At 38.6% G+C, this 20,409-nt stretch overlaps 1 protein-coding gene across 2 annotated transcripts in view; it reads right to left on the bottom strand.

The window, feature by feature from the left end:
• The window catches only part of CTNNA2 (catenin alpha 2), a 478,676-nt gene that overhangs the window by 347,895 nt on the left and 110,372 nt on the right, over positions 1 to 20,409 (bottom strand). For both annotated transcript variants that reach the window (XM_058024127.1, XM_058024126.1), the window contains exons 4-6: positions 11,792 to 11,958; positions 7,896 to 8,015; positions 5,563 to 5,829 (exon numbers count right to left, since the gene is read on the bottom strand). In XM_058024127.1, the coding sequence (XP_057880110.1) occupies positions 5,563 to 5,829; positions 7,896 to 8,015; positions 11,792 to 11,958 (554 nt within the window). The remainder of the gene's footprint in view (positions 1 to 5,562; positions 5,830 to 7,895; positions 8,016 to 11,791; positions 11,959 to 20,409) is intronic.

Raw genomic sequence — 20,409 nt, 5'->3', positions numbered from 1 at the left:
TTAAAGATTGAGTTACACTGCCTGTAATTTCTCAGTTCAAATGCTGCTCATGACAAATAAAGTACTATTTCAGTACCCTGGGACCTATCCCAAATACATAAGTACCTCAAGTACTAAAAATCATTTTAACCACCTCTTTTAATTCTGAATCATATTAAATCATAGAACCATGCCTGAGTTGGAAGGGACCCACATGGATCAACCAGTCCAAGTCCAGGCCCTTCCCAGGACAACACCAGGAGTCTCACCCTGTGCCTGAGAGCATTGTCCAAATGCTACCTGAACTCTGTGACCACTTCCCTTCCTTTTCCTTTAAATTCCTTTATAAACCAAATTATTTTCATACTCAGAAGTCAGAGAGTAAAGGAGTGACCCACAGGCTCAGCAGCTGAAGATGTAGCAAGGACCAACACTGCAACTTTAAAGACAAAATTTAGAGAAACAATAAATCCAACATTAAAAAAGATAAAAAATTCTAAAACATCAGATAAAACAACATCAGCACAGGGCTTGTCTGTTTGGATTAACATATATGAAAACTAAGCACTATATATTTCTTTTAACAAGCCATCTCATCAGTTCTTTCTGGAGCAATACAGAAAACAACAGATATCTGCTTTCTGCATCAGTGGAGGAAAGGGGTTTTGGTCCTTTTTTCCTTTAGATATCTTCTCCTCCCCTCTCTAAATCAGAGGATTTATAAATTCTATTTAATTTTATTGCAAATAATTCAAGCCCTGCTTCAAACACAGGAATAATCCTTTTATGGAGTTATGGTGCATGCATAGTAAACAGCTTTATATTTACAACACCATTACACCCACCCTCCCAGCACGGTACAAGAATGATTGCCCTCATTTTTCATATCCAAATCTAAAGGAAATTATTTAGAATTGCTTAAAATGTAAACCACTGTAGGTCTGAACCCCCTAGAATCTGAATTTCCACTGTGATTAGCACTTCTGAGGTGTTGTCAGCACATCCCACTGACACAGCTCCACTCCTCGGGGCTCAGGAATTGTAATCCCAGTCCATATTCTGAGAGCAGGCACCCTCCTACTCACCAGAGATCCCAAGTGCCCAGTAAATCCTATTTTTGCCTGTCACTGCCCCCTCTCTATTCCATGATGGAGAACACATTCCCCAACAATCTGTGTGCAGCCCCTGCTGTGCTACAGACTATCATGGAATGGCAGAATTGTTTGGATTGGAAAAGCTCTCCTGGGTCATCCAGTCCAACTCCAGCCCTGCCAAGGCCACCAACAACCCCTGTCCCCAAGTGCCACATCCCCATGGCTTTTAAATTCCCCCAGGCTTGGGGAACACAACACTGCCCTGGGCAGCTGTGCCAGGGCTGGACAAGCCTTTGGGTGAAGGAAACATCTCTGATATCCAATCTAAACTTCCCTGGCACAGCTGAGGCTGTTTCCCCTGTTCCCTGGAGCACAGCCCGACCCCCCGGGCTGTCCCCTCCTGTCAGGAGCTGTGCAGAGCCACAAGGTCCCCCTGATCCCCCTTTGCTCCAGGCTGAGCCCCTTCCCAGCTCCCTCAGCCTCTCCTGGGGCTCCAGACCCTTCCCCAGCTCTGGTCCTTTCTCTGAACAAAATTATTCCTTTCTTTATTTCTAGATATAAATATATATTTTTACATCCACATATATTTTTACCCCTTTGCAGTTACCAAACACACGCCAGTATCGATGTCATCTATCTTCATCTCAGTTTTATTCCAGCACAGTTTCCTGGTCTTTCTCATTGCATTTCTTCTCACTCAATAGTTTCATTCTCTTTTTGTCTACCTCCCCACCACTCTCCAGTTTGATGTGGAGGTCCTGTCTCTGCTGCACACCATGAGGGCTGTGGGGAGGACACGAGATAAATCCATCCCACAGTTTAACACGTGCCAGCAAAGCAGTCCCTCCACAACCAGAAGAGATGAGAGCTTACCAGATCAAAACTGCCATTTCTTGAGTGAAAACAGAGCCTTTTCAGAGTTCAAAGTAAGTTCTTCAAATATTTATCTATGCAATTTGCATAAATTTGGCTAAATATCATGAGGGGGAAATAAACTGTGCACCCCCATTTTCATCAAGGACTCAGAGATATTTCATGAGCATAAAATATATGACAAATTTTAATAATAAATTACTAGTAAGACCAGGAACACTTATTTTTAAATTATCTAAGAGTAAAGCAGAAACATGGAAGTGAAAGGACAAAGCGACAAGGCATTAAACACATTCTTTTGTCATCAATCAACTTCAAATAGGACTTTAAAGAAAAAATCTACTAAGGAACAGATTTGTGAGCTCTCCTTATTTCTACATAAATTAACTCTGGGAAGCAATAAATGACAACTATCTTCAAAACTTTGCTGCTAATAACTCACAGGTGACTCTACACACAACCCCCCAGTGAATAGAGGGAGACAACTATCAAAAGACCTAGTTAAACACAATGGCTGTGCTTCAAATAGGTAGAATAATTATTTCTATTCCATGTGATGATATTTTGACTGAGAAAATGTTCAAATTATTCACACTGCAGTTATTTGAAGCTCTAAGCCACAGAACACTGATTCCAAAATCTGAAATAATGAGGGCTGAGAAGTGTTAAAATAATGGAAAAAAATGTAAACTTATTTTTAATACAGAGTCATCATCTTGGCAGATAATGCATGGTTTAGTAAGCACTTCCCACCAAATATAAAATTATTATTATGACTGAGACTGTAAAATAAATATTCTGTAAAATTATTTTCATTAGAATATACAAAGTTCCTTTCCCTTGCAGAAGTAATACAGTGCCACCATAAAAAGCAATGTTTTTTTTTCTCCACCACCTTTTAACTCATGACATGGTTTCACTAGTCTGCTAATATTGCTTGTAAAACATAAAGATAAACTCACAATCATCCCACCATCACTAGCTATAAATTCTGACTTTCCCTAGAGGTTAGGGAATATCATCTTTTTCCCTGGAGGCTAGGGAATATCATCTTTAATGCAACATTAGGTGTGAATAAATCTCCTTCAACAGCTAAGCAGTGACTTAGAAAATGAGTAATACAATTGTTTCAGGCTTTGTGTCCTCATAAGTCCAAGTTTTCATTTAGTTTCCTAAAATAAGAAAGAGAGAATTCCCCAAAAAGGCTGTTTTTCCACACATAATTACGAACAGAACACGCTACTATGGCTACACATCTCCCACACACATGCATGGCTCCTGCACCATCACTGAAAGTGGAAAAGACTTTACCTGAGGAGAAAAAGGATGAATATTCTTATACAGGCAGGGGACAATATCTGATGTCTTGCACAGTCTTCACTACATTTATTTTCACTAAGCACAACAACTCTCTTTGCATTGAACAACAGCCTTTTTTCCAGAAGGCAGCAGCAGCATCATCAGTTTGGGACTGAGAAGTCACATGTTTTCTGTCCCTGTTTGTCAAACCTCTGCTGTCCATAACGTGCAAAGTCCCACACAAAACCTGGAGCACAGTCAGACCACACAGGATATTATTCCCAGAATCTTACCCACCAGGGACCTGAAAACCCTGAGGAATTCCTTAAATCTTAATGCACAGTAACTGTGCAGGAAAAAACACAGATATAAGAATAGATGGAGGAGACAGCCCAGTCAAACATGCTGTGAGATGAACCACCTGCACTGCACCTCCACTTCCAGCCCTAAATGCAGCAGGACTGAGCAGCTCCTGATGTGACAGATGCTGGGATTGCAACCTTGTGTCTTAATCAAAGTGAAAAGGACACCATTCCCCAGTAATAACTCCAACAAGTCTTTGCCTTAAGTCAAAATGAAAGATGAAATTATTGTCAGAGACTGTCTGCAATAACCTTTTTGTTCACTGCCTGAAGTACAATCCTCACATGTGAGATAGGGAGAAAGCATCAGACAGGACTGCTAATGAAATTAACAGCTAAACAATTAGCTGTCAGGAAAGTTGCTTAAGTGAAACTGTATCTACTGCTGGAGGCTGCAGGACTTTGCCCACAGCTGAACTGACTGCTATCAACTCTGTTTGAAAGATGCTTTCTCCATGCCTTTGATCAACATAATTCAAGATTCAAGTTGAATGTTAATGTTTCCAGGACACCATTTTCATTTTTTTGTCTTGTCTTCCTGACTTGCTAGACAAACATGATTTTACCACTCAAGCAACCTCAGATCTTGGTCACATAACTGAACTGCCAGATTAATCAGACTTTGCATTTTCTATAGCCATGTAGTGAGATTTGTCAAGGATCCTAAGGATTTCAAGAAGTTATTTTTCTCACTATCCCAGCCACTGCATATGAGCATGAATAACCCCTTGTAATTCCAGTTCATTAGCAGCAAACAATTATTCCTGACCAAAACCAACACAAATCAATGTCTGCCTTTTGCCTCTGTGTGGGATTCACATTCTCTGAACCTGAGAGAAGCAGAGGAAAGAATTATCAAAACAATTCTTGTCTAATTCACTACTCCTGTGTTGTATCAAAGTAGAATGCAATATGGAGACTGTTTACCCAAAGAAATGGTGTTTTGTTTCCTTGGCCTATCAGGGCCAAGCACGTGTCCAAACTGTCATTCAGCAGACAGTCAAAGATTCTGGGCAGTTGAGTTAAGTTGGGTGCTTGTGCAGATTCAGTTTAATGTAGTGTAATATAGTATAAAATAATATAGTAATAAGTATAATAAAGTAATTAATTAGCCTTCTTATATCCTTAAAGTCAGATGTGTCATTCCTCCCTGCATCCGTGGCGTGATTTTACTCTGCCTCTGCAGTCTGAGGAAATGGATGTGAACGAAAAGGGGAATTTGAGTCCTGTGTAAGAACAACTTAGTTAAAAGCTCTATAGATTGTGTGGAGAAACACCTCATTCTCCACACCCTGTTGCAGTGTGATGTCACAGTGAGATGTCATGGTTTGCCTCTTACCCCGGGTTTCTCCCTGAAGATTCCTTCCCCAGGCATGTCAATCACTCTCCTTTCCACATCCTGACCCCTGCCCAGCACTGTCTGTCAATCCTGGCATTCCAGAACGGCATTGAGTGATTGGCAGAATTCAAAAGATGCCTCCACCCTTGGGGGACGTTGGGCCATCCAGGTGTCCTTTGTCCCCTGAGACCTCCCATTCCGTACCTTGTTGGTGATCCCCATAATTTTTCCCTCCCCCTCTTCCCTGGGGAAAAGGGCAAGCAAATCATGTGAGAGAGATTTTCACATGAGTGAAAACTGGAGTTCTGTTGGAGCTGTTGCTGGATTCAGAGGCCTATGGGCCAGAATAAAGCTCTGGATCGAAACCCTCCAGCAGAACCAACTCCTTTCCTTCACCATCGCCTTAAAGCTTCTCCAACAGAGGGAAGCCTGCTCTCCTGCATGCCTGTACTTGCCTCCAAGTGCTCAGCTGTAACACCCAGCCAGCCAAAAGTGTCTCTGGGGTAAAACACCAGATCTGTCACTTTTTGGCTCAGCACCAAGGGCCAGACAAGCTCAGGCACGTCCCACCCAGCTATCTTGGTAATTATTCCAATAACACCCAGCTGATACTCACATCAAACTCATTCAAAGCAGCAGCAAGCTCTCCTATGCCAGTGTGGCCCTTGTTCTCATCGGTGGGCGAGGTGGCCTGGGCAGCGTTGGAGATGCCAGCAATGGCCTCCTGCACCTGCTTGAAGACGTAGTCCCTGTTGGCCCTCGTGGCCGCCACGTCGGGGTGGCGCAGGAAGGCCTGCGAGGCCGTGTACAACATGGTGGCGTTCTTCTTCAGAGCCCCGCGCGCCGCGGCCATCTCGTCCCTGCAGTGAGGATCCTTCAGCTCCTGCATGAGAGCACACAGCTGTTAGAGCTGGAAATTAAAGGTTGGAATTGTGTTAGAATGCATTGCCTTGAGCATCCGGACATGGACACCTTGCAGTGGTTTGGCAGAGATGGAATCCATGGCAGAACTGACCATAAATCACTGAAAGAATTCTCCTCCTGCCCAAGGAAGTCCTCCTGTGTCACTACAGCTGTTACATTCTGCTCTCAATATCTTACCTAAAAGTCACTTCTCTTTTGCAAAAACCCATTAGAAATGTACATAAAACATTCAAAATTACTCTTCCCAAACTGGATTCTTTCTGCTGATTCCATAATGGCAGCACTCCTGTTGCAGCAAGTGCCTTGTTTTTCTAATTACTACACCCATGTCCTTTATAAAATTATCATAAGGTAGACCTTTAAAAAAAATCAAATTAGAAGTATTACATAAATGAACATCACAGAATCATAGGAATTAACAGGTAAATCACAAGAAATGGAAAAGAGCTTCGAGATCATCCAGTCTCACCTATGACCTAATACCATATGGTTTTATTTCTTAAAAACCTACTAAATATGCCTCTCAGTATTTCTATTTTGGTTCCCTTTATATTTTGCTCTATTGCTCATATAATTTAGAATTTTTTTTATTTAGAATATGACAGATACTTTCTTTTGTTGCCTCTGACAACAAGAATCAGATACTGCACAATGTGTTATCATTATTATTATTATTCCCTGATTTTTTTTTCAGTTATAGTGCATATCATGTTGTTCTTGAAAGCCTCACAAACATTAAGACAGTCCTCATAATTCATTAGAAATAAAAAAAATATTATTACTTCTACTTTAAAACTATGAACAAACCAGTCTGGAGAGCTGAATAGTTTATTTATCTCCACACATGGAATCCATTGCCAACACTGAAAAAGGACCCAGATATTCTGGATTTAAAGGTTCTACCCACTGATTAACTTCAACCACATGCAGCTGACAGGTAACAGTCTTCAGAGAGAATTGTTGGCATATTCTTGGGTCTTCAATGAGAACTTAAGAGACACAGACATCCATTAACTTTCACATTTTCCTCTTTTTCCCATATTTGCAGCTCTATTTCCACAGGGGAAGTGTCTGAATGTACTGAAGAGCATTCTCCATATAGTCCCTAGATTTTACATTTTCATTTATTTGCCTTAGTCAGATGGTTTGCTTTCTGTAGTTCTGCAAGGAGCAGGGAGATGAGCTTGATGATCCCTACAGGTCTCCGCTAACTTGAGATATTCAATGATTCAATTTCAGTATAACTCTAAAAAGACTATTTTTCATAAAAAGCCCCACAATCACGATTCAGAAGAAAATTGTCATTACTGCAATTCAGAAAATAAGGTAAATAGGTGGATGAATATGGAAAGCCAGCTTTCCAAATCCAGCGTTCAATGCAGTACAAAGATGGCACATTCTTGAATTATTGGTGGTATTCAAATATAATTGAAGTTGGAAAGACCTTATACAACTCTACAGAGTCTTGAAAAGAGCAGGGTTCAGGGGAAAGCTATCTTTATTGCAAAGTTGTACAATAACCAGCCTTGAATAAATGTTATCATGACTTTCTGGTCTCTTTTTCAGCTGCCTTAGCAATGAATAAATGGATAAATGAGTAATTTTTTTTAAAAATCTGGAAATTATTAATAATGGTTTTAAGCACAAAGTAGATTTCTGTTCCTCCTGAACTTGAATTATACTGAACTAGCAAAGAGCTCGTGCTTTACCAGCTGTAAGAGTGACCTGAAATCTGCATAGGTTAGAATTAAATGGGAATAATCATCAAATTAAAACTATCCTTAACCTCCTGAATCACTTCCCTTTTCACCCTTCAATCTGTTATTAATTGAGGCCTCTTGGAAGGTACTTTTAAAGAAATGGCACTTCTGAAAAACATCATCACATTCAAAACTAATCAGTGTAATAAATTATAGGCCATGACATAGCAATTCGTGGTTCACTGAACATTTTAAACCAGACTTGGACATAAAACAGGAGAACTTCAGAGTGAAGATGGACTTTTCCAGCCACTCCTGTACTCACCTGTTGTCGCCTCGCAGCGACATAGTTCAGTTTAACCATTTCCTTCCCAAATTCCTTAAAGCGATTGGCTAAATCTTGCTCATTGGTTGCATTTTTCACAGCTTCTAGTGCCTCCTCTACCTACAACACAATAAATCAGCTCTGTCAGCATTTGAATCCACTCTGTGACAAAGTCTGTGAAAGTCTGTGACTGTTCCACCCAATACTCTGTCTTACATGGACCAATTTAGGTTTCACATCCATCACTGTACAGAAGCTTTATGAGAGTCCCATGAACTTTAATTAGGTTTTTATTAGAGCAGCTGTCACTCTGCATTACTGTCCATTTACTGTGCTTTGGTATCATGTAAAGATAATGCCAAAGATATCACTGTTTTAATTTCCCCACCCACACTTACCTGATCAAATATTTAATATCTGTGGGGTTCAAAACAAATACATGAGTATGTTCTTAATGTGCATTGTGGGAAAACAAAGAAAGTTATCACTTCTGGACAAGAAATATTTAAAATGGAAATTCAAACTTACCATTAAGGTTTGAATTTACCCTGATAAATCCAAAACACTATCTTTGTGAATCAAATGATAGCTTCAACCCAGAATATTTGCATTATTTCTTTTTTCCTCAGCTGTGAGCTTGCTTTCTTTAGTTATTTAACACTGAGAAAAGAATCTCCCCAAAAACCCACACCTGCACTTATGCAGTCATGCTGTAGCTAACAGGCAAAATTATAAAACCCTAGTTACACCAACAAGTTGATCCACCATTCAAATGTATTGTGAACCTTTATCTTATGCAAAGCAAGAAAAATATCTGAAGGGATAAAATGCTCTTTTCATGCAATAAGTAAAGGAAGCATTACTGTGACTAGATGGAAATACAAAGTTGTACTTCTCTTCCTTGCAAGATAAAAATGCAATTCCAAGCAAAAACATTGAGAACTGAAAAGATGTTACTGATGCTTTTTGCTAAAAGCTGTTGTTCAGCTAAAAGCTGCAGTTCATAAGAACATGCATAACAAGTTTTCCCCTCAAAAGGCAAGGGCTTATTGGCATGGGGAAATAGAGGGGTTTGCAGCCCTCCAGACACTGCTGGGAATTGATAAATTCAGCAGTAGCTGGTGTCTAACAGCTTAGAAAGAGACAATTATGTGCAGAACCTGTCTTTTTATTGCTTGAGTTGCTCTGTGTTTTCCTACCACTGAGAGAGTATATTTTCATTTTGAGCTTTTATCTACTTATTGCAGATTTACAAGTTACAGGGCAGCAGAGTAGCAAACTCATACATTTCTATTGGAAAATGCATCATTCAGGAACATAAAATTCATAGCTGTTATGCTAGAAATTATAAACCAAGTTCTGCCAATTTACAAGCTACAATCTTATTTGGAATCCAAGTTCTCTCTTCTTTTACTCTTAAGGAGAACAGAGTTTTAAAAAAATGAACTGACTGCCTTACCATGAACACAAATTGCAAAAGCATCAATGTATTAAATAACTTGCTCTTGCAGAACTTCTTGAAAAATATACCCATTTTCCATTTTTATCAGGAAAATACCTCAAAGTTTCATCTTTATTATGTTTGTAATGCCAAGCACAGGCATGACAAAGTGAAATACATTTTTCTAAGTCCTGCTCCATATTAAATAGAAATCCTGAAAATTTTGTCATAGATTCTACTCTGATAATCAGATCTGAAAGGATGCTGATTGTACTCTATCATATCAGTCAGACCACAGATTCCAAAATGAAAAAATCAGTTATGAGAAATACTAGAAAGGACAGGAGCACAAGCTCCTTTTAATGGTATTTTTATTATTCCAATTTCTTTTTTACAAATTCATACTGGAGCAAATTCTCCATCCTTGAGACAACACTCAACTTCAACTGATCTGTTCCTCTGATTAACTAGCCTGGAGTTAATTACAATAGATCTATAATCCTCTGTGTGCATGACCACATACTATAATGGTACATGGTTTTTTAATGTGTTACAAAATCTTCTGCAATAACCACTATTTCTAATTTTAGCAGTATAAAAAATATGCAATGACCAAGAGTCCTTCCAGAAAGCACCTGCATATATTCCCTCTAAAACACTAATTAAAATGCACCATTTCCTGGGAAGCCTTTGACATGCTTTCAGAGAAAACTGATTACAGCACAATTCAGCATAAATCAGGCTTCATTACTCTGACATGCAGAATTATTTTAGTTCATTAATTTTATGGGTAACTTACACAAGTCTTTGAAGGTTACCTTTGAGTCAATAGAATAGCTTTTCTCCATCAATTTTGTATAGGATAACCATTTTTCCCTCTAGTAATTCATTTGTCTAAAAGCAGTTAGCACTGTAAAGTGGTAAAATAGGGATATTTACATGTTCAAGCCTCAGAAATAAATTATCCTTTTTAACATGAAAATAAAAGTGACAATTAAGGTTGAATGTTGAATTTTGTGAAAAGAACCAGAGATGATTCTACAAAAACTGAATTTGTAATACTATTAGATAAATGCAGAGATTACAAATCACACTGACAAACACAGCCCTTGTAAATCTGGGGTGCAAACTGTGCAAGTAAATACAGCCACTTAGAAACCAGCACTGGGCATTTGTATTTCACACAACAGAGTACTCTGCTGCAAAAGAAATCTCAGATGGGAGAACAGAATTTCTAATTGCCCATGAAAGAGCTTGAATACAAATTTTCATCATAATGTTCAGAAAAAACCTGTTGGTTATGATATTCAAGTGTTGATCTTGCTAGGAAAGGACAATTTGAATTACAGTTAGATGGAGCATTATAGAGAGGAAAAATTTAAAGCATACTGGAGAGAGACACTGCTTACATTGCACATAACCATGTGCTGACAATTCTGAGAGCAGCATTTTATCCACTAAAGCAGAGCTCACTAGAACTTGTGCTGAAAAATCGGCCTCTTTCCTTATGAAAACTGTTTTCCAGCTATTCAGGTTATCTGCACACTTTGCAAGTTGAAGGGTTCTGTTTTTCCAGAACATGAGATTGCTGAACAGTTAAACTGCCAAAAAGATAATTTAAAAAAAAAAAAAAAAAGGAAAAAACCAACTTTTTGAACAATTGCTAAAAAGAAGCAACCCTCAAAAAAAAAAAAAAGGAAAAAACCAACTTTTTGAACAATTGCTAAAAAGAAGCAACCCTCCATCTCCTCTGTTAAACTCACACATGGACTCTGCAGGCTTTAAATATTCTGTATATGATTTTCTGAACAATTTTATTTTGTTTCAGAGGTTTTTGATGATTTGTTTCTGCAATAAAAATGTAACAGTGCAACAGCTAGAGACGGTGGAAAAATGCATTTCCTACTTTCAACTGAAAACCTTTTTAATACTCCTGTATAAAAATGTGAATGGTAGCAGCCAAAAGAGAATATAAATCTGGTAATCTTTAATTCCTCTTTAATCTTTGATTACACAGTTGTACTATTGTCTCTCTCCAAATTAAACATTTGATCTTTAGATATATTCAGAAGTTACAAAGAGAAAAAAAAGAAGAGTAGATAACGATAGTACCCAAACTGTGCCAGAAAGTCAAAATACTGGGCAAGTATGTGGGATAAGATGTGAGAGGAGCAAATGCTTCAGCACAGGTCAGAGAGCTGTTTAACAGCAGAATAAGTCCAGTCACTGAAAACAGCTCACAAATTTTGCTTTAAGTGCTCAAATATTAATTTCTGCAGAATTGGAAAATGAATGAGACTAATGCAGAAATGTGTTAACTCCTACCTCTGATCAGCACTTCAAGAGAACCAAGCAGAGAGTAAGGAATATGGTCAGCCACCCTTCCTAAGTGATTTATCCCGTTTTTCCATGCCCAAAGCACACAAACCCAAGAGAGAAGGTGAGAAACACCTACGATTTTGAGGTGCGAGAGGAGCCTCATGACGTCAGCCATGTCAGCCAGGATGAGCAGGCGGGTGACGGCCGAGAGCAGGGCGCGGGCGGCGCGCACCATGGTGCCCCTCTTCACCGACGAGCAGGGGTCGTCCGCGAACTCCGACGAGGCGATGCGCATCGTCTCTCCTGGGACAGCAACACAGACAGTGCCCGGGTTAGTGTTCAGCCTTGTGGGTTTTATTTTTCTACAAAGTAGATAAACTAAGTGCTGCTGGGGAAAAAAAAATCAGAGAACTACAAAGCCCTTGGATTGGAAGGGGACTTAAAGCCCATCCAGATGCACTCCAGGGAGACTGTCCCAGGGCAATCCAAGCCCCTCTAACTTCTCCTTGGACTTTTCCAGGAATCCAGGGGCAGCCACAGCTTCCCTGAGCAACCTTTCCAGAGCCTCCCTGTTGCCATTATAGTGCAAGAGTTCTACTGTCATGACATTGCAAGGGTTCCATATTGCACCTCCTTGGTGTTTCTTGCAGGCAGCTCCTCCAGGCACTGACTCCTCCTCATCCTCACAGCAGCCAAGTGACTCCAGTTCCCCTCAGCCAACCAATGCACTCTGTTATAGCCAGTCCACTCTTCTGATTGGCTACAGCTGTGGCCTGTTCAAATCAGGCCTGTTCCCAATCTCTAATAATTGACTCAGCTGCAACTCCTTAATAGGGTAAGATTACTTTCTATACTACCTTTGATTTCTTATATTGTATCCCCCTACACCTCCCCACCCTCACAGGCAAGAATTCCTTCTCAATATCCCATCTAACCCTGTGCCTGGCAGTTGAAGCCATTCCCTCTTGTCCTGCCACTCCATGCTGTGTCTCCAGTCTCTCTCCAGATCTCCTGGAGTCCCTGTAGACACTGGGAGGTCTCTCTCAAGCCTCCTCTTTTCCAGACTCTTTTCCCCCCCTCTCCCAGCCTGGCTATGATTCACAGATTTTATATTAACCCAATATTTGCTGTAGTTAAAAAAAAAATCCAGTTTGTCTCCAGTGCAGAATCTCAAAAAGAAAGTACTCCTAATGTCCTAATGTGAAATCAAAGCATATTTACATTGCTTTTAAGACTATTACAACAACATTAAAAAAATCCCATAAGGCAAAACTTCCCATAAGACAATGTAAATAGTGGGGGAGAGATTTGAGACAGCCACAGTGATTAATTCCCATCAGTACTATTTTCCTTATTATATTTACCATTAGGACTGTGTTTTCAAATTATAATTTTCAAGCAGAGTATCTTGGATGATAAGCTGATAATATAAAATTTTAAAATACAATTCAAATAGTTTATTTCTAAAGCTATATATTCCTCTTAGCTTTCCATAGGGTTGCAAAACTCTCTACAAACTTCTTAAGAGTCAATTAACAAATAATCATTGCTAGATAAAAGGAGAACAAACTAAATTTCTAAACATACTTAAATGCTATATTGCTCAGCATCACAGAGCTGAAATTCAAGGTAAAATAGAAAAAGTATCCGAAGGATGACCACAGTTTGCTGTTCCTACCTTCCCATGCATTTTTCCTGTGTGCCAAAAATCACTGAAACTAGGAACAAGAAACTCTGATGCCACAAAGATTTTTTTCTAACGCATACTTTAATTCAAACAGTTGTTTGAAAATTTATTCACAACTTTTGGCTGAGAGTGTGCTAAAAATTGGGAATAAAACTTCACTGTTATTGTTATTATTATGAGTGAGTGACTCAAATATTTCATATAAGAAGAGATATTGAGAGTGACCACAGAACAGTTGAGAGCCCAGAATGTGAGCAAGGCTTGGATGTGAGTTTCCTAACTGGGAATTTGATCCCAGTGCAGGACTGGCTTCATCTAACCCAAGTAACATTGTAAGGCATCATCTTCTCTCCAATTATTTATGGAGGGAAACCAACAATCCCAGAGTAAATCAAGAGTTTGCTCCAAAATGCACTCTTGGAGCATACTGAGCTGATTGAACCCAAGGGGACACAAACAACCACAGGAAATCCCAGCAAGGTTTTTCCCTTATTTAGGCTCTAAGTAGGATTCAGATGAGATGGAAGTGATTCCAAGCATCCAGCAGCAAAACCCCTCTAAGGGAAAGTACTGCATTTTAGAGAAATCCAAGCTGAAGTGGCAGCCAAAGCAAGCTTTTGATTTTTGAATCAGAAGCCTGAAAATTGTTTAACTTCCATTTTGGTACTGAAGAGATTTTACCATTTTCTGCCAAATTAGCAGTGTGCAGCTTCCAATAAATATTTATATTGGACTATGAAAGAAAGAAGTAATATTTGATAATTGGCCAGTGGCACCAGGAAAGCAAGAAGAAAATTTTTCTTCTTAGATTTGAATATCCAAGGAGATATCCCTTGCAAAAAGATTTAAAAATCAACACTCAATGGCAGAGGGAAAATGCACAGAGGATCAAATGGAAACAGAAACAAACAAAACCAAAAAACCTTAGAAGAACATGTATTAGATGGTTAGTCTTAGCTCACATCAGGTGAAATAAAACTCCAAAATAATGAAGTAAAAATTGTTAAATAGACATAATCAAATAAGCAAACCAAAAAAGTACAAAAGTTCGCAGCAGGTTGTTTAAAACTTAACAAAATCTCATAGTTCATAATTTAGAAACTAATAACCTCTCTCAGTGCCAATTAACATATTTTAATCCTTTTACAGCACTGGTATCAAACTACTCTTAGTTAGCTAAAGGTATCAGTGGAGCTTCAGCTAGGCCAATTATTCTTTAGAGAAACATTTTTATCTGGAAAAAGTCAACCCTCCATTTCGTTATCCATTTCTTTCCAAATGCATTTCAAGTTGTTCTGTAATCTATATTAAATTACTTTTAGTGAAAATTGGGTCGACACAAGAAACACAATCTGAAGCCATCAGGTCTGCTTCCTTGCCACTGCAGTCAGTCCAGTGATAATATAATTAATAATAATCTTAATATGATAATAGCTACACTCAAATTTATCAAGCTTCCATCTTAGAAACAGCTCAGACACTCAACCCCAATTAATCCTATATGAAGAAACTCACTCCAAAATGAACTCCAGGATCTGACAGGTTCCTTTCATTAGAGGCACTATAATGCCACACTGCCTGTATTTGTAGATAATTTAAATCCATTTCTTCTCATGACCCATGTGTCCTTCAGTTTCACTGTGTTCTTCTTCCACTCTTGTCCCTACTGTCCCTTTTTGGCTTTGTCATTTTTGTGAGGAGTCCTGACAGACTAAAGGCAGTACTTCAGTTCCTTCTAATGGCACACAGTATCATTTCTATCATCATTACAGCAGCCCCATGAAACAATTCTGCTTTTGGAGTACAGATGATAAGAATTGCAGGTTTTTAGGACCACTTGCAGCTGTGAGAAATACTCATGGAATCCCAGAATATCCTGGGATGGAATTCTAGGGATCACTGAGTGCAGCTCCTGGCCCTACACAGGACACCCCAACAATCCCACCATGTCCCCAGAGCTTTAGCAATGCAAACATCTATCAACAGATGATTGCAAAGGCCACCAAAAAAAGCTACTGGAATTTCATGAGCAGACTTAAGGCAAAACATCTACCTGAGAGAAAAGCATTAAACCAGGATTTCAATGGTTAATAGACAGAGGAAATATTTTTTCCAAAGCCTTGAAGTGTATTAAGAGCCAGAAGATGGGCACTGAGTAGCAATGCAGAGAATAGCTGTGATCAGTAGGGGATGCTGACAATACACCAAACACCTGGAAATAATTACCAGAACAATGACAAATTGATTGGATGCACCACTCCTGAGCAGTTCCCAAATGGAAGAAGTTAATAAAGCTACAGCCTAATTAATCCATTTCTTTCAGATTTCTCTTTTTGTTCTACATGTCCATGATTAAAAAGACAGAACAACTGATCCATGACATAATGGAAGTATTTTAGAGTGCTCTCCTTATAATTAGAGCAAATGCATTGTTATGAAGCTATCATAAATTATAATAATATATAGATTGAAACTGAGTAGCAGATTCCACACAAAAGAGTGAGAATTATACTAAATGATAATATGATAAATTTGAACAACCTATAATTGTTAATAAGGTGTATTAAATCATGCAAGCAGGTTTTAATCCTTTCAAAATGGATGTTGTCTTAAGAAACAAAAGCAAACCCTTCAGGATGCAAAGATCTGCAATTTTATCCCCCTTGGATGTGTCTGGAAATTCACCAAATAGAGTAGGATCACTCACTTTTCATGCTAGTATATAGATGAACAGTCAAATTTTAGGAATGATGACCTTAATCTGGTCCTGGATGGTGGGTTTCTCACTGTCTATATTCCTCCTACCTTATTAATCACATTTATTATTTACCACATCTCTTAAAACATGGTATTTTGTTTACAGTATTTTAAAAACCATTCTCCATAATCGAATATGTTCATTTCAGTATTAAGCTCTGATAACCTTCGATATTATCAGAATGTGGGTGGGAAATGTTTTGCACTGTAATTCTGCATACTTATTAAATACAAACATGCATTAAAAAGTCCATTCAGAATTCTAAAAGCCTTACACAAATGGCTGTTTAGTCTTCCTTTTCCTTAAAACCTTTTTCCTAAATCTTTACAACTGTGTCCCCTAAACTCATGTCCTCTTCCACTTGCAGCTGGGACTTTGTTCTCCATCTGTGAGAGGATGACCACTGTTCTCATCGTTTTAATGGATTTCAAGGCCAGAAAAGGCAATGTCTGATCAAGCCCAAACTTTTCCTGTCACATTTCAGCTCCTGGAGCTGTCTCTCTCTGGAACTGATTGTACAGACAATCCAATCCAGTTCACTTGCACTTGACTCACTCTACATTTGATATTTAGAGCGATGGAAGATGAATCACTCTGAATTTTAAAGCACAATGGATGGATATCCTTAAATCTAGTAGGTATTTTAGATTCAATGTTCTCTCTTAGATCCAAGAACACAGCACATCATTCACTTCATGGACCATTAAGATATGTAATTTTAATTAACCCAACTACTTCTTTCCTGAGGGTCTGAAAATAGCAAGAATACAGAACTTTTAGGTATTTAGCCAATATCTATGACAATGTAAGACAATTTATCCACTAATGTTATGTTTTAGAAAGAACTTTTTTAATTAATAGTTAGATTAATAGTGCATTTGGAACATCACTGATACACTTAAGTACAATAAAAACCCAATTAAATTTCAATTCAAAACTAAATTATTTGGGATGTGAGGATACATTAGCACCTCTAATCCCTCTTTGTCTGCAACTCAGTTACTCCAAGGATTAACATCCTTCAGGGACACACAAAACTGATCCGCCTTCACTGAACTGAAGAGCTCAGGGAACATCAACATGAACATTTGAGATGCTCAGCACTGTGTCTGGGAACACAAAACCACGTTGGACCTCTTGAGATATCAATAAATACAGAGGCAAATTTCAAAACTCAAGCAAACTGAGTTATAATGTTGCTTTATTTGTATCCTTGTAAAGATCACACTGCTGAACTACAATGTTTGACAAAGCATGGAATCACAGAGAGGTTTGGGATGGAAGGGACATAAAGCCCATTTTGTTCCATCCCCTGCCATGGGCAGGGACACCTTCCCCTATCCCAGGGCGCTCCAGGCCCCATCTTAACTTCTCCTTGGGCACTTCCAGGGATCCAGGGGCAGCCACAGCTTCTCTGGGCACCCTGTGCCAGGGCTCCTCACCATGAGAGAGAACAATTTCTCCCAATATCCCATATTTCAACTCTTAAGTTGAAATATCTTCTCCCTTGTCCTATCAGCAAGTAGTTCAGCTACCAATTTTCCCACAACTTCTATGTTCATACTAAAAATTTGAAATCTCTAATTTAAAATAAGTATCTTCTTCTTTACCCAAATGCTGCAAGGTTGCATCAAGAAGCACATTAAAATAAGTAGAATAGTTCATCACCTAAACAAGAAACTGCAGTGGAAAACGTTAGGAAAAGTTGCTGTCTTTCTGGTGAACTGTGCATGGTACATTTATTAAAATCATTATTGTAAAAAAGGACTAAAAGGACAAAGAAAAATCTTTAAGTCCTAGTTATTAACATCTTGAGTTTAATAATTTAATGGGTTTCTGCAAAACAATTTATTAATTTAAATAGAATTGTCATTAATAAATTTAACATATCAGGTATAGAAGAGAACAACACTTGAAAAGCACTCAAAATTCGTGGAAAAGGAAGCACACCAAGAAAACAACATTCAGCATTAGGCACAGAGATTCAACCATTCTGGATATTATTTTCATTCTGGGCCCTGAAGAGGCTCACAAATACTGTAGAGGAAAGCAAGTTCAAGGGCACATTCTATCTGTGCCCAAGGCACCGTGAACCAAGTTCAAAATCATAATTAGAATCAGTTCCATCACTCTCTATCATCACATGAAAAGAAACTACCCGATAAAGAGTTTATTTGAAATTGATAGTTTTTGAGATAAGCTTCAGTTCAAAGGGTTGATATTTTTCAGCAAGATGTGTTTTCATACCAATATTTATCAAAAAATCCCAGTGATCTGTGAAAAAGAGGGAGCAGCAAGCTGATAATGTCAGCACATGGGAAGCACTGTGAGGAGGGGGAAGGAGTGATGATGAGACTGATCAGTCTGGTGGATTCTCAGCTCCCTGGTAGCTTTGATGGTCATTTTTGTGTTTCTGCTAATTCATGCTTTTCCTTACACTAGATCCCACCTGAATGTCTTGAAGCAGTAAGAGAAAGAGGGAACACTGCTTAATCTAGGGAACAAACATGGCTAAAAGTAAAAAAAACCTTCCCACAACCCCAGCTGGAATTAGGAGGACAGGCATGTTAATGCTGGACAGCTGAGGGGTTTGCAGCCAGGAAAGAAAAATAACAGGAAAAATTTAAATACAAAAATTTAGAAAGATACTCCTGTAGGAGAGAGGATGAGAAATGAGAAAAGCAGACATGGGAGAGTCATCAGCACAGGGAAAATCTACAGTATAGACTTACAGTAAGAAAAAGATGATAAAAAAAGACAACATAAAATACAGAGAGCATCTGCAGGTTTACACAGAGAAACAGACTGAAAGTACAAAAACATTTTTAAAAAATTATTTCAATTCTTCTATTAGTTCACATAATCTGCACATACTGTTTATAATAGCCTATATTTGAGATTTGATGCAGTTATTTTTCTTGCCATAAAACCAAAGATTCTAAAATCATGCTCAAAGCCTCAGCTTACATAAAGATTACTTTCCAAAATTGAGAACTATGTTTAAAAATTAATTTTTGATGACTAAAAAAAACAATTTTGACTTGGCAACATTTTAGTAACCTAAGAATTTATTGCCAGTTTCAATGGGAATTCACATACATGCAGTGACACCTATGTGTTAATACAAGAGCTCCTTTATATAACTGTACTCATTGCCTGAATGTTTAAAAACTGCAAGAGCTTCTGTGCAGAGATAATGAGATAACTGAGCCTCATGGTGTGAATTTACATTCCAGGGCAGAGATCAAAACACAAAACTAATCTATAGCCCTCCATCAACACCCAGAAAGGCAGATTGCTGTTGTGCACAGGAAAATGCACATAAACAAGGCATGATTATCATTAGGTTTGTAATGAGAACAGAAAGAAATGATCACCAGCCTGAGCCTGTATAGGTAATAAAAAAAAAAAAAAAAGATGGTTGAGTGTTAGGACTGTCCTTTATAAATACCTGGGCATGGCAGAAGGGAGGCTGAGGGGAATCAAGGCTGGAGAGGGCTCTGAGCAACCTGGGCTAGTGGAAGGTGTCCCTGCCATGGCAGAGAGTTGGAACTAAACGAGCTTTAAGGTCCCTTTCATCCCAAACCATTCCATGATTCCATGATGTCCATCCATTACTGGATGCAGAGCAAAACTCAGTCACAAAGGATGAGGAAAATGCTGAGGTATTAAATTCCTTCTTTGCCTCAGTCTCCCACAGTAAGAGGAGCTGTCCTTCAGGTACCCAGCGCTCTGAGCTGAAGGGCAGAGATGGGAACAGAATGAAAGAATGAAGCCTCCAAAAGTGGTTCTACCCCTGTTGTTAATGAGTTTGTAGAACCCTTCTTTATTGGTTTTCAATGGCAGCAGCCAGGTTTCAGTTCTAGCTGGGCTTTGGTCATTGCCATATTCTCCCTGAATGACCTCCAAATGTCCCTGTAGCTTTCCTGAGCTGCCCATCCCTTGTCCCTTTTCACAAAAGTCACTGACACTCCTTTTTTGCCCAAGTCCCTCCCAAATTCTCTGTTTAGACAGGTAAGTGCTGAATAAATAAAATAAGGAGAGATTTAAAACCATAAAGTCCACCACAAACAGGTGAAAGGAAATAGAGGTGACGTTTTCTGAAGAAAAAACATATTTCATCACATACTGTAGAAATCACATAGTATGAACAGAGTTTAACAAGTGACTTATCTACAACTAAAACACAAAAAAAAAGAGCACAGATCTCAAAGTAAATTGAAACAATTATAGCTGAATGAAATTTGCAAACATCCAAAATCAAAATCAGTGGAGAACCTACAATTTTATTTTTAGTAGATATGAAAAT

The sequence above is a fragment of the Melospiza georgiana genome, chromosome 5, assembly GCF_028018845.1.
Source record: "Melospiza georgiana isolate bMelGeo1 chromosome 5, bMelGeo1.pri, whole genome shotgun sequence".
Taxonomy (NCBI): domain Eukaryota; kingdom Metazoa; phylum Chordata; class Aves; order Passeriformes; family Passerellidae; genus Melospiza; species Melospiza georgiana.
This window is presented reverse-complemented; position numbering and strand designations above follow the sequence as displayed.